Genomic DNA, 15,229 nt, shown 5'->3' with positions numbered 1-15,229 from the left:
AGGTCACATCATAATGTAGATTTGTTCGAGCCATTCGACATGAGACGATCTTTGAATTTAAATTATCGGTTTGGTCATAACAGGTTTGAATTCGGGGCTCGGGGTGAGTCTCGAGGTGGTTTGATGATTAGAGCATTACCGGGAATTAAAGGGTAATGGGTTATGATTCTATTGGTATTCGAGAATAGTGGGAATCAGAGAGTGTTAATTATGATTAACGAGATAGGTGTAAAAGGACAGTTTTGCCCTTGGGGCGTGTTAAGAGATGAATTATGCTTGGAGGGTATTTTGATCATTTGACCTAGGCTATATCAGTTGAAGGCTGTGGAAAATGAAACCAAAAATAGAGCTTTGTTATCACCCTCACGTTCATCATCTTTCTCTTCTCCTTCCTTTGGATTTTGAAGTAAGTTTGGGGATTCAAGCTTGGAGATTGAAGCTAGAGGTCTTATCCTAGTGTTCAGCCATTGAAGAGGTTTCAACCTAAGCTTAAGGTAAGGTTCTAGATCCATTTTGTAATGCCTTGACCTGTTTTTGTGCTGGTTTTAAGGTTTGGAGTTTTGATCATTAAAATGGAGAATTTGATGAAGTTTTGATTGGTGTAGGACTTAGGTTTTGATGCTTATATGGTAGATAAGTTGTGGTAATAGTTGTGGCTTTGCTTTGTGATATTGGGAGAGTTTTAATGAGGTTTTGAAATGAGTTCAAAGGGAAAAAACAGGGGTTTTTGGCTGAGTTGCAGGTGGGGCCGCGACTCTGTTCTAGAGCGTCGCGGCCCAAGCTTGAGGAAGATGAGGGGATAAGCTGTTGGGCTGTTTAGCAGCGGCATGGAGAAGGAGGGTCGCGGCATGGTGAGGGAGGGTCGCGGCCCTTAGTGGAATTTTGGCCAAAAGTAGGTTTTTGGCTTGGGGATTCAAACCTTAGGCCTCGGGATCGATCTTACTACCCAGTTTAGTAGGATTCGATATCTCGGAGGCTAGGTTTTGGTCTGGGAACCATTGTTATTCATTTTATTGATGGAATCCCATAATTGGTTATGACCAAGTGACCGTCAAGGAACAAAAATGTTGATCGTTCTTAAGGGTCGTTCTTTTATTAATTCTCGCTCGAACCAGAGGTAAGAAAACTGCACCCTATACGTGACATGCATGGTTATTCTTAAGGCATGTTGAATGTTTAAATGTGGAGGTTGATTGCATATCGAATGCTTAGCAAATCTTGCTCATTTGTGCATGACACTGACTGAATAGTCAGAATTGGCAATGGTGTTAGTATTAACTGTGAAGCTGTGACTCATTAGTCAAGTTCGGTAATAGTACTGAGCACTGGTCACATGGTATTGACTAATAAGCCAAGAACGGTCTCAGCGTGTTTAACGCAAGCCAATAAAGATTAGATCTAATCGAAATCTGCATTGAATGACTCAAATGAGCATTAATGTCGGACCGACCTCAAGTTTGATTAAAACTAAAAGCGCTTGTCTAGCCAAAGGCTAGTCACTTAGAGCCAGGGCCAGAGAGCCCTAGTGACTGTTTAGTCACATGGCTATGGGTGCCGAGCCCGTAGTGACTACCCATCAGTCACTCATCTGATTAGAGCAAGGGCCAGAGAGCCCCAGTGACTGTTTAGTCACATGGCTGTGGGTGCCGAGCCCGTAGTGACTACCCATTAGTCACTCATCTGATTAGAGCCAGGGCCAGAGAGCCCCAGTGACTGTTTAGTCACATGGCTATGGGTGTCGAACCCCGTAGTGACTTGCTTGTCAGTCACTCATTATGGTTTACCAGAACCTCAAGTGTTAAAAACCACTCAACTGATTAGAGCTATACGCTCCCTCATGGTTATCGTAACCACAAAGTGATATTCACTCATCAGTTCAGGGCTATAAGCTCTGTATGATTATAATGATAATCATTTGATACTATTTATATGCAGTAATGAGTTTTCTTGTTGAGCTTTGGCTCATGGGTGCTATGTGGTGTAGGTAAAGGGAAAGAAAAGCTCACCCAACCTTGAGTGGAAAGCTTAGGTGGTGATGTGTACATATGCGGCTGCTTGACTGTTAGGAAAATATGTATTTTGCCTCAATGGAAATAATAATAAATTACAACTCTATGCAATATATTACAAATAAAGAATGATTGATTAAAAAGAGTTACAACTCTATAACTGAAAATTACAAATAAACAAAGAAAATGAAGAAGATGATGAAGAAAAAGAGAATAGTAAAATACAACTCTAAGCAAAATGTTACAAATAAAGTAAGTGTTTGAAACAAAAGAAAAGAAAAGATTACAACTCTTGAACAAGAAATACAAGTAAATAGAGAAGAACAATATAAAGATGAAAAGCAATAGAATGAAAGAAAGGAACAAGAAACAAAAGATAAACAACTCTCACTCACACTACCAAAGTGAAGAGTGTTGGGGATCACCAACTTGAACAAGGTTTGAAGCCTTTGTCCAAAAGCTTATTTCCCCCTAACTCAAGCACTAAAGGATCTCTCACAAATTATAGGAAATGTTTTCTGGAATTATCAAGCCTCAAGGTGTTTCTAGCCAAGTGCTCTAATGGATAGAAATATTGTATCTTACAAGTGAGCTATAGGCTCCTATTTATAGAGTTTAGAGATACCCTTTGAATTTCAAATTCCACCAACCCCCATGGCTATTACCAATGTTTAATTGGATTAATATGGAATTAAAAATGAGATTTGGGAGTTATTTGGGTTTTTTGAGCCGTTCAACAAAGATTGAAAAAACTGAAAAAATGGTCAATTTTTGGCTTGTGGTTGCGGCCACTAGTCTCTGTCCCACAGGCCACGGCTACCAACATTCAGTGGCTGCGGCCACTGACCATTTTCAGCATTTAAAATTGTGCTGTTTTTCCAAACGGTTCCAAACCCTCCCAAATGATTTTGTGACCCCCAAAACACATTATTGTGGTTAAAATCATATCTCTAACAGCCATTTCTCAAATGGCTTTATGAAATTCATCTCAATATTGTGTAACAACAAATTTATACAATAAAGGGTAATATTTGGAAGTTACAAATTTGTAACACCAAATATGTTACATTATTTGGATGTATCTCATATATCTAAATATTGTAACTCTCTATTATATGTTACGATATGTGACACTCTTTGTCACATTTATTTAATCTAAAACATTATATTATAATATAATATAATATTACATTATATTATAAAATAATATAACATTGACCACCACGGCCAAGGAGTTTCTCAGAGGGACTAGAGGTTAACCCTAATTTTGTCGCTTAGGTTGGCGGGTTGTAAATTTAAACTGTAATGACCATTTTGGGATTGTAAATAACTTGTTGTACGCCCTGATTTTCCAACGGGCTATTAGCGAGCTGAGATATGACCTAATTATATCAGCCACGTGGATACCCCATGACTGGAGCTGCTGTCGCCAGGTCTTACCTCTGTAGCTCGAGGTAGCCAAAGGTTCGCCAAGATTACTTAAGGGCCGAGTCAGGACTATGAAGGCCGTAGGTCGAGAAGGCATCCAGCTAGGGATACGAGCTGGAGTTGGAAGCTATGACCTTTTATAAAAGTCAACCACGCAATGTAAACGTGCATATATCAGACATCACGTGTCTGATATATCCCTGAATTCTCAAACACGCAGCATGAACGTGAGTATTCAGGCACCCACGACTGGGTTGGGCCGTGCGGCCCATTACCCCCCTTACCTGTTGATTAGACCACACTTCATTTGTCAGGTTTTATGAATTAATCATGAATGTCACAGGAGTGACATGATGGGTAAGAGGGTCACGGGATGACCCCCCTTTGCCAACTCCCCGGTACCCTCTCCTATAAATATGGAGACCCTGGGAGTTGGAAGGGGTTGGATTCTATTGTGTAACAAAATACCCTGTAAAGAATACCAGAAATATAGCAATAATATTGGCTGGTGGAGTAGAAGTATTTTAACCTTTGAACCACCTAAAAACGTAATTGTGTCACCAGTCCATGTAAAGATCATTTATCTATTTCAGTTCATTATTAAGCACTGATCTCTTCCTCTTATTTTCTTAATTACCTGCCGGCGAAGAACCGCATCGACACTTGTAAATGTTTTGATGGGCCCATGAACAGATTTATGTTTTAAATAAAATATATCATTTCCTTTTGATTGGTTTTCCACCTTAACCTATTAATGACACCTAGATGCACGTTTATAACCAAAGAACTCGATTAGCGAGTTAAGCGCGGTTCAAAGTTCACAGTAACGGTATTGGAGTAACCAGGGCATTACAGTAGGACACATTAGCTACTACTTGAGGCGTTTTCAAGGACAACCATACCCTGGACTGAGGTAACGTAAGAGACTAAATTTGTTTGAATGGATAGTCGAGTACTAGATTTTTAGAAGTTAATAAAGATTGGTTAGCACGCCATGGCATTAGAATATGCATGTGAGGGGCTGATATGGGGGGACGACGTGATGGACACTGTCCTTGCTTAAAACATGAAATTACAGTGCAGTACATCAAGGAATAGGGTGCGCTGTGTGTACATCAAGGAATAGGGTGCGCTTTACGATAGATGAAAGGATAAGAACATGGATGTTCTACATGGGGCGTTGAGTTGACAGTAATGCCAGATAGCCACGGTTAGGGTGAGGTGACAACACTTATGGAAAACAAGTGCATACAATTGCATGAAAATTAAAGCATTTTGTCACCCATAGGGGGTTGACCTTGAGACAAAAGCGCTAGTGGGAACTAGTAAAGGACCCACATTGGAATCCTTATTACTTAGAGAAACTAATTTAGAGGCTGACACTTTGAGTGGAAAAAGTCCTTGCCAGTTGTATGATTCGCCATGGACTACATTAAGTAAGAAAAGGTGACGGCTGAGATTTGAATAAAATCGGTGATTGATAGTTGGTGGTTATACTTCTATGAACAATGAAATACAGAGAGAAGATCTTGTAGGAATGGTTAGAAATCCTACTATTTTAGTATGAATGGGTTAGGATATGAGGATCGGATGAATGATCCGATGGAAGCTGGCACTGAGGTGGATATTCAAGATGAGTCTTATACTACCTCCTTATAATTGTTGTATCTAGGAAGTTTGAATGGGTATTAGGACCTAAGTTTGCATACCGGGAGGTGTATTGCCTAATTCGTCTAGCAAGTGGGAGATGATAATCAGAGGCCAGAAAGACAATTATGACTCTAGGATATCCTAGAGTTAGTGCGGAAGGATATTGTAGCGACCCAAATTCGCTAATGAGGCTTGGGGCCTTGATTAGCGTGCCGGGAGGGCAATAATTGTTATATTGTATTAATATGTGAATTTAATGAATATGTGATTAGAAATGTATGTTTAGGTGAATTAATTATGCATGTGGGCCCCATTTGATTGTTAGGGGCATATCTGTAATTTTAGCTCGCTAAGGGCATAAATGTTATATTTAGGTGTATTGTGATTGATACCACGTGTGGGTGGTGATATAATTGTGATGCACGTTCCGAGACAGTCCTAGGGAGCTGTTTTGCTAAAAGTCACAACGGGGTCAAATACCCTGCTTGGGAGGAGCTTATGGGTATTTTGGGAATATTGTAAAGTGTTCGGGAATTATTGAGTAGCGGTTAGAATTTTAGTAATGGTTTAAACATGTCGGGGCTAAATGTGGATTTATAGGAATACTTGAGGATTTAGCGGGATTTGGGTGAAGTGACTAAATTGCCCTTGGAGGCACTTAAGGATTTAAATTAACACAAGGGTATTTTGGACCTTTTGGCAGCTGATTCTAGGGGCATGTGGAAGGGAATTACAAGGAAATAATCAGAAGAAAACTCTCAGCTCTTCTCCCTTCCTCTCCCAAGCAGTTCACTCTCCCTTACTCTTTAAGGTGCTGGTTTTGGAGGATACTAGAGCAGAAACTCAAGAGCATAAAGGGTTTAGCTAGAATCAAAGGTAAGTCTTAATCCAAATTTTGTTGAATTCTTGCTGAAAGTATTGAATTTGTGAGCTGAGTTGTATTTTATCTTGTGGGTCATTGAAGTGAAGATTTGGTGAGGCTCAACTTGGGAATCAAGAGAATTAAGTTTGGAATTTGGTTGGGGAGCAGCTGAAGGTTGAAATTCAAATTGAGGTAAGGGTTTCATGCATCTTTGAAGTTGATTGTTGCTGTGGTTTAAGATTTTTGAAGGGTGGTTTAAGTTTTGTAAGGTCAGGTTTAAGTTTTATGAAGTTTTTAACCAATTTGTGAATCATGGGTTTGAATGTGTGTTTGGGTTTGTTGTTGATGTTTTCGAGTTGCCATATAGTCTATTTGGGGTTTTGGAATGAATTTGGGATTTAGGTATGTCTTGGTATTGATTTGGAAGTGTTTTGGCTCAGGAAAATGTTGGAGAAAAACCCAGTTTTTTAGGTTTGTGTATGGGAGCCGCGACCCTGTTCTTCCGTGCCACAGCGCTAGGATGCATCAGGGGAAGGGCACCAATCTGGGCGCTGCGGCCCCTATAGGGTGGTGCCGCGGTGCTAGGCCATTTCTGGGTAGGGGAAAAATGTTTTTTTGGGGTGTTGGCTCAGGGGGCTCGGGGGATGCTTCCGCTACCTTGTGGGGGGAAACGGGAGGTCCTGAGAGCACGGGATTGGTTCCAGGAGATGATTATAAATTGGTTAGTAATGAGAATTCTATGTATGTGTTGTCACTAGGTCATCAGCGAGGCTTGGGTTAGAGGATCGTGCTCGAGATTTCGGTGCTTAAGAAGCTCGAGACACATGTAAGAGAACTGCTGTACCCGTAGAGCAGAGCGAGGCCCCATAGTTGTATTGCAGGGCACGAACCAAAATGATTATGTGTAGGGCGTATCCCATTGATTGTGTTAGTACATGTTTAAGTGTTTGTTTAATCATGCTATGTGTGCATATATATGTGAATGATCAGCAAGAGCCGGGAACGGCGAAGGCCGAGAACGGCGAAGGCCGAGAACGGCAAGGGGGCTGAGAGCAGCGTTTAGCACGCGGAGTGCGAGTTGCCAGGGTAAGACCCTAAAGGATACCTGGGATATCCTTACGGTGTGAACCGCGAACCCAGGGCCCGGTAAAGCGCCTGGGACGGCACGACCGTATATGTTTAGCCTGTTGGCGGGTTTGCTATGTGCTGAGTGATTGATATGCATATGTTGTCTATTTGTGTGGAGTTTTCTTGCTGGGCTTCGGCTCACGGGTGCTCTGTGGTGCAAGTAAAGGCAAGGGGAGAGCTGACCAACCATGAGTATGGAGAGTGTGAGGCGACGCGTACATGTCTGGTCTCCCTGGCTGCCACGGCCAGGGATATTTTGGGAGATGCTTTGTACTGAATCCTATTTTATCGTTTAGTCGACTCAAGAACATATTTGAGTTGTAAATATTTATAAACAATATTTTCGGGATCCCCAAGGTTAAAACATTTATAACTTTCAATGAATGTTTTCATTTTCAAATTATGTGACTTTAATACAGTTTAGCTACATTTTTGAGTTAAATGCTTGGTTAGCTAGTTAAATGCATATTTTAAACTCACTTAGTAATGGCTCTAAGGTAGTAGGGTGTTATAGATATAGTTGGGGACCGTAAGGGTGGATTACATTAAATTGTCGGTAAGATGGGTGGATACAAAAGGTTTTGACTCAACAAATTGGGTTAGCACACTTCGGTTCGTGTGAACTAGTATAACAAGAATGTGTATGGGCGAAGGGAGACCGCATGTCCTCGTGGGACACCGAAGTCGATAGTGTCGGACTGAGACCCTTTATTTCCCAAGTTCTGAAAAAGGGTTGTAGAGCGCAATGAGTATAAGGTTGGGATTTAGAATTATCGGTTACCTTCAGATAGATTGACAATCTGAAGGGATGATTCAAACTTTAAGAATTTTACCTCAGATGTGTAAGTTTTTGAAGGCATTGAGATAAGTACGGTCCCTTGAGTGAATAATCACGGTGATGAATGCCGGTCAACGACTAGGGTGACTCTGAATAAGATACAGTGAGATGGGGAGCGAGAGGTACTCATTTCGAGTAATGAAATGAGAGATAGGAAGTATTGTGGTTCATAATTGGTCCGAAGGACAAATGAAGTTATTAGGATTGTTAGGGTAGAAGGGTCTGCTTATTTGAAAAGACATAAGAGTTTGCAAATTTCAATATGGGAACGTGGAGTTCCAAGACTAGAGACGTTGTACTTCTCCAAGTATTGTGGACTAGAAAGAATATGATATTTTGGGAAAGGAAGAGGAGTTTTGACTCACGATTTGGTAGACTTTTGAGATCCTAATAAGAATTAGGCCAGGGGCCTACAAATTAGCCTTACCCCAATATGGGTGGTGACTTATAAGGTGTTACTGGTGCCAATATCAATGGAAAGAAATGTTAAGTATTACCGCTGATGGGGGTGAAGAGACCCTAGGATTTCAGTGGAGTTTACTATGCAAGGCAAAGCAGTGAGATTTTTGATAAATGAGATAAAGTCTTATATAATAATATTATCACTCTTGTGAGGGTGTTACAAAGAGATAGCAAGGTAAAAGACTAGACTCTGAGGCTATAGTCAGATTTGCGGGATTGGTATCCCAAGACGTTTCAAGGACGAAATTTCAATAAGGAGGAGATAGTTGTAACGTCCCGAATTAGTTATTAAGGCTGAGTGCCTTGATTACTGTGCCTGGAGGGCATAGTTGGATTTATATACAAAATTAATTGATTAAATGTGTGACTACGTGGCATACATGATTTGTATGATAATATGAATATATATATATATGCATGTATTATGTGTATTAAATATGCATATGGACCCGTTCTTGTTTATAAGGGCATATTTGTAATTTTGGTCCGTTGATGGCATACATGTTATGAGCTAAATGATTGAGACCACATTATGATGTGGATATATTTGCAGTATTCAACTCGAGGCAATCCTAGTGAGCGGATTAGCGGAATAGTCACAACGAGGTCTAATACTTGGCTCGAGGTGAGCCTAGGGGTATTTCGGGGACTTACTGCGTATTTGGGATTTATTGGTTAATGGATAATTATTTGGTGATTAGTTGGACAGATCAAGATTAATTGGAAACTTATAGGACCACTTGAGGATTAGCGGGAAATGCGGTAAAATGACGAATTTCGGGCAATAGGAGGCTAAATATAGCTATAATAAGAGAACCAGCTACATCAGCAAATCCCGTCAAAACTGATTTTCTGATATAAAACCCAGAAATGTCAAAACATCCAAAACGCATGTTGAGACATGGGCACAGGTCACGACCACTAACAATCATGGCCGCAACCGCTACTCTCTGACTGGTAGGCCGCGACCAGACATGATCCAGGCCACATCCATTGTATAAAAACGAGACAACTCTTCAATAGTATTCTTTGTCAATTTGAGTATTGACATGAATATTCATATGTTAGGCTGTTTGGTGTTTTCTATTTTATATTTTGTATATGAAAATAGGAAGCATTCACCATAAAACCCATAATAAAGCTCTCGAAAATGGTTGATAAATCTAAAATGCTTATAGCTCTCTAACCACAAAGAAGACAATTTAAATTCAACCTCAAAAAAAGAAAAAAAAACAAAAAAAAGGAGGAAAACTCCAAGCTTAAAGAAACCCAGCAAGATAGGGTGAAACTTGAACATAAACTACAAAGGCAATGATTAATCCCTCACCTCAATTTGAGGTGTGTGGTCCATCACAAGGGACAATTTACTTTTTACTATAGTTCTATTTTGTTTTCTATATGGTAACATTCGGTAGACAATATGTTTACTGGATAAAAAAATGTTCATCCTTATTGGAATCAATATTTTTATAGGTTTATATTTTGTAAAGTTTTAAAAATAACTTAATGGGTGTTTCCAGAGGTAATACTGTAATTTGGTTTTTTTGCGGGTTTGTATTTTGAGTTATGAGATTTGTATTCATAATGGATAAAGTTTGTATTCAACCAACCCTTATGCTAGATCGATCAAAATACACGCTGATAGAGAAACAGAGTTACAGTGAGAAAAGTGTAGAGGAAACACCAAAGAGACTCACACGGAAGAAAATAGGAGGCCATTGTCGCATGAAGAAATCACAGAGTTTGGACTATGAAACCCACGAACGATTGAATAACACAATCACGATGGCTACCATGCGAACAAGATGCGAGGATGAAAGACGTAGTGAAAAACTCTATAACCTCCACATTAACAGGATACCAATAACTTTACCAAAATGACTCATTATTTTAATCGTTAAAAAGTACAATAAATTTCTAAATTCAGCCGGTTACCTCCATTTTTTTATTTAGGCTTAAGATCTAATTGTTATTAGCGTAATGAGTTATTTTAATGGTGTTAATTGGTTACCACTCTTATTTTGATAGTAATAATCGGTTATCACCCCATCACTAAAAACATAAAATTTAATTTTATAGTAGTAACTAAAAAGAATTGATGATGGTAACTGATTACTACCGCATCACTAAGTAATAAAAATTAATTTATTTTGATAGTGGTAATCGTTTACCACCACACTAATTTTTAAATTAATTAATTCGATAGTAGTAACCGGTTATTATAATCACTTAAGTAGAAAAATAAGATAAAACAAAAATATGGAAAAAAATCCATAAGTTGAAAACTCCATATTTATGAAACTTATATAAAAAATACCATATTTCATATAATTTGCTCAAAAATAATTCATACCACATCATTTCCACTTGTTAAACTGGGTCTACTACGTTGGTCCACTAGGCTTCGGCCCGTATGAACTCTGGCATGTAAAGAATCCATGAAAATCCGTCGAGCTCGAGGCCCAAGCCCCATGAACGGACGTGCAGTAGATGAATTATGAATCATGATCGTGCGTCGTACGACTGAGCGCTTAGATAACAAGCCTCTCGCTCCTATTTGTCAATTCGTTTCATCAAATCCATTCCCAACAAAAAGTTCTTCCATTTTTCCTTCGGTTCCACCGTAGTACACTCACCAACTTTTCTCTCAGAATTTCCCCAAGAAAAATCCAGGTACTCTTTGTCGATTTTACATAATCATCTGATACATGAATACGACTTTGTCACTATTCGTTTATCTGTCTGTTTAATGGCTTAGAAAACCTCAGAGAGAAAATTTACATAACGGAAAACTCAATTAAGAATATAGATTTTAGACTCTGCAATTTTTAGTGTTGATTTACTGGGAGTTTCGTGTCGATTAAATTAGATGTTCGATCTTTGACTCCAGGGTTTTGAGGGGTTTTTTTTTTTTCTTTGATTCTTTTAAATTTGTATTAGGTTCCGATCAATGAGAGGGGAAGTACAGCTAGAGCCAATGGGGGCTCAGGAACATGATGATTCAGACCCGTTGCTGGAGAGCCAGGTTGATTCTATTTCTTCCTCCTCGGGGAGCTCAAATGAAATAAAGGATGAAGATGATATTGAGGCTGGCTCTATACCTTGTTGCCGCATTTGTCTTGAAAGTGATGCTGAGCCAGGTGACTTGAACCTCGTGTTACTTATTTTTTTAAAATGAAAATTGTGTCGACATTTGTGTTAATTTGATGTTGCAATTTTTTATACATCAATTTGTAATCTTTTGTATTTATCTCTATTAATAGACGCATGGAAAATCTTCATATTTTTTTGTTTCTGAAATTTGGCTGTTAGCTTCTAAAATGTTAGAATAGCTCAGTAGAATTGGACTTACCCCGCTATTAATTTGGGGTTAAGAGAGTTTGTGGTGGGGGGGAAGAACAAGTAGAATTGGACTTACCCCGCTATTAATAGTAAGACCTCGATACTAACCTTTACCTTCATACTCCAACAAGGTAAACCATGAGATCTTGCGCTTGTTAACTTTTTTATTTTATTTGTTTTCGATATCACTCTTCCTTAGCTTAGTATCAGTTTTTGAGATGGTAGCAAACCACATAAATTAAAATTAGGAATCTTGAATAGTTAATTGCTTAACAGTTTTTGCTTCCCCAAATAAATGATATGTTCGTTACAAACTGTCTTTTCTAAAAATTTAGAATTTATTCTTTCCTTCCTCCCACTTTCTTCTTACTCTACTTCTTGGGAGTATGTTCATCTAGTGTTGTTGTTTTACCTTTGTATACATCATACTCATTACATGTAGAAATTTTTACAGACAATGTAATTGCTACTAAAATAAATGCTCATATTCTCAGCCTAAAATCCTGTTGTTCAATCTTATAGAGGATGAAATGATTTCTCCCTGCATGTGCAAAGGCACCCAGCAATTTGTTCATCGATCGTGTCTTGACCATTGGCGTTCTGTTAAGGTAATTCTTTTTTGACACTTATGACTGATGCTGTGCTGCTAAGCTATTCAGTAGTAATTTAATTTAGCAACATTCTGAGTAATTATTTATTTATTTTCTTAGGAAGGATTTGCTTTCTCTCATTGCACAACTTGTAAAGCTCAATTTCATCTACGAGTCGAATCATATGAGGACAACTCATGGCGTAAAATTAAATTTCGACTGTTTGTGGCAAGAGATGTTGTTCTTGTGTTTTTGGCTGTACAAACTGTAAGATATTATACTATTTCTCTTTTTCATTGAACTGCTCGTGAAAATTTTATAGTTTCATTTATTTACTACAAAAGACGCAAGTTCTCTGTCTTTATGCCATATTGGTTTCCGCTTTGCTCCTATGTTTTATTTAGTTTTGATCTTATAATTTACATTTGCTAATAAAGTACAAATATGTTCTCTCATGTTTTTAATTTATTTGTTTTTGAACTTGACTATGGTGTAACTTGTTTAAGCTGTTAATGTATGAGTATTTTGACACGTAGATAGGACATTTATAATTGGTGATTTATGTCATCCATTCAGAAATTATTTAAGTGGGACTTCTTGAATATTGTACAGAATGTGGACAAGAGTTGTGTGGTAATGTTATTTTGACGTTTTATTTCGATATTGTAATGGAATACGGTACTGTGGTAGTTGTATGAGGTAGAAATATTAGGTGAGAGATTGCTTTCAAGGTTTGTACTTCATAGTGCTCCAAATGTAAGTTTGATAAAAATTTAGTGCCTTCTATATTGATTATGGGTCTCCAATCATTATTGTTTTGGTTGAGATTTAGTTTTTCTTTCCCCTCTTTTTAAACAGCAGTAGGTATAATGTGGGACATGTATTTCTAGGTAATTGCTGCCATGGCTGGCTTTGCATATCTAATGGACAAAGATGGGGCATTCAGAAATTCATTTAGCGATGGCTGGGATCGCATTTTGTCAAAACATCCTATACCTTTTTATTATTGTATAGGTAAACTATTATCTTCAAACCATGTTATGCAGTCTTATTAGTTTTTCCTGCTTGCATTGAGAGCTCGTGCCACGCATGTGATTACTATGTCTTTTCCTTTTATTTAATGTTTTGAATGTTAATGTCCAGCTAGTGTTGTGCCTTGTAACCCCACTTTTCTATCGTACTATAATTGTTGTCATAGGCCATGTCTTATGTCTTTCTATGGCCTTTTCAAAATATTATAGGTCTATCATTTCCTACTTTATATATAAGGAAAAGGAAAATTGGATTAGTAATAGTTTTTTTTCCTCTCTAAACAGACAAATAAGAGCCAGAAAAGGAAAATGCAGTAATAGTGTATCAATTCGCTTTCAATTTCTCGCATGGGATCTTCTTAAAATAGTGTTTTGTGTTCTTGAAAATTCCAGGGGTACTGGCTTTTTTTGTGCTGCTTGGATTTTTTGGGCTTATACTGCATTGCTCATCACTTAATAGCAACGATCCACGAATGGCTGGCTGCCAGAATTGTTGTTATGGTTGGGGAATATTGGATTGCTTTCCAGCGTCCATGGAAGCATGTTTTGCTCTAGTTATTGTTTTTGTTGTGGTCTTTGCGATTCTTGGCATAGCTTATGGATTCCTTGCTGCCACCATGGCTGTACAGAGGATTTGGCAGAGACACTACCACATCCTCACGAAGAGGGAACTCACTAGGGTGGGTTTTGAGTGTTTTCATTTTTCATTTACTTCTGCATGGTTGTTTATTGGATTTTGTGCAAGTGTGGACTTGATTCATTGGTTGGCTATGAGAACTTACATATAATGGGGTGATTTCTGTTTCTGAAAATTATGCAGGAATACATAGTGGAGGATCTTCATGGCTGTTATACACCACCGAAATTGGATCCAGAAAATGAAGAACGTTTGAAAATGCTTAAGTTGTTGTAATGATGTATAGGAACGTGAATTTATTCCTCTTGAGTGTTTCAAACTTCTTGGTTAATGAAAAATGAATTCGCTCCTTTTAACTGTATTTCAACTCTAAAAAGCGCAAAGAGAAAGAAATCCCTCATTTTCGTTCAATGCTCACCAAAATGTAAACCTCATTTGACAGGTTTGACAAAAATGTCAGCATTTGTGCAGTATTTACTTTTCTCAAGCTTATGTTTCGGGATTGAAGAAGTATGCCTCTAATACTACATATTTTAAAGTATATATTTTGTATATATTTTCTTTTCGAAATTCAAATATGCCATTAATCGTTGGACTTCTACTTGTACAGGTATTAAAACTAGCGGAGGTAACAGTCTATATACGCATTTATATTTAGTATTGGATTCTCGCTCTGTGCATGTTGATCAGAGTGTGTACATTGTGTCATGTTTTATGGGTGGCTCCTTTAACGAAGTTGAATTTTAGTTGAGGCTATTACTCCTTCCATGCCTGTAACAGTTATACAATATTTTAAGTTACAAATATATTAATATATGTATATTTTTAAGGCTTTTTGGCAAAATGGCTATTTTTTAAAGTTATTTTGCACTCTAATTTAGTTTTAATAATTTTTTGTAAAATGACTTTCCATAATTTAGACAGGTGGTCGAAAAATTTAGACAACTGATCGAAAAATTTAAAAAACTGGTCGAATTTTAGACATAGGCTATTTTGTAAAAAATTATCAAAAGTAAATCAAAGTGCAAAATCACTCAAAAAAAAAAAAAAAGTTATTTTCACAAATTTCTCATATTTTTATTGGTATAATTCAAAAACATGTTTTAAATTTTTTTCAACTTAAAGCAATTCATTTTTCATTTAAGAATAGTTTTTTAACAACAAATAACATTTATTTAAAATAGGGCATATTATTTAAAATAAAAAAACAATTAGGTGTAATATTCTAGTGTATATTTTTTTGTGTACATAT

The 15,229-nt window shown here is 37.7% G+C and overlaps 1 protein-coding gene across 2 annotated transcripts; it reads left to right on the top strand.

Annotated features, from left to right (window-relative positions):
* The first annotated feature begins 10,894 nt into the window (after window positions 1-10,894).
* LOC133796963 (uncharacterized) lies at window positions 10,895-14,529 on the top strand. 2 transcript variants are annotated; one of them, XM_062234681.1, is made up of 7 exons: window positions 10,895-11,050; window positions 11,318-11,517; window positions 12,242-12,327; window positions 12,430-12,576; window positions 13,200-13,323; window positions 13,734-14,020; window positions 14,161-14,529. In XM_062234681.1, the coding sequence occupies exons 2-7, from the start codon at window positions 11,328-11,330 to the stop codon at window positions 14,251-14,253; spliced, it is 927 nt and encodes a 308-aa protein (XP_062090665.1). In that variant the 5' UTR covers window positions 10,895-11,050; window positions 11,318-11,327; the 3' UTR covers window positions 14,254-14,529. The 2 variants fall into 2 exon arrangements, with proteins under 2 accessions (XP_062090665.1, XP_062090666.1); XM_062234682.1 differs by having other exon boundaries at window positions 12,214-12,327.
* The last annotated feature ends 700 nt before the right edge of the window (window positions 14,530-15,229 follow it).

The sequence above is a fragment of the Humulus lupulus genome, chromosome 8 (genome assembly GCF_963169125.1).
Source record: "Humulus lupulus chromosome 8, drHumLupu1.1, whole genome shotgun sequence".
Taxonomy (NCBI): Eukaryota; Viridiplantae; Streptophyta; class Magnoliopsida; order Rosales; family Cannabaceae; genus Humulus; species Humulus lupulus.
The sequence above is the reverse complement of the archived record's forward strand: the minus strand, read 5'-3'. Positions and strand labels throughout refer to the sequence as shown.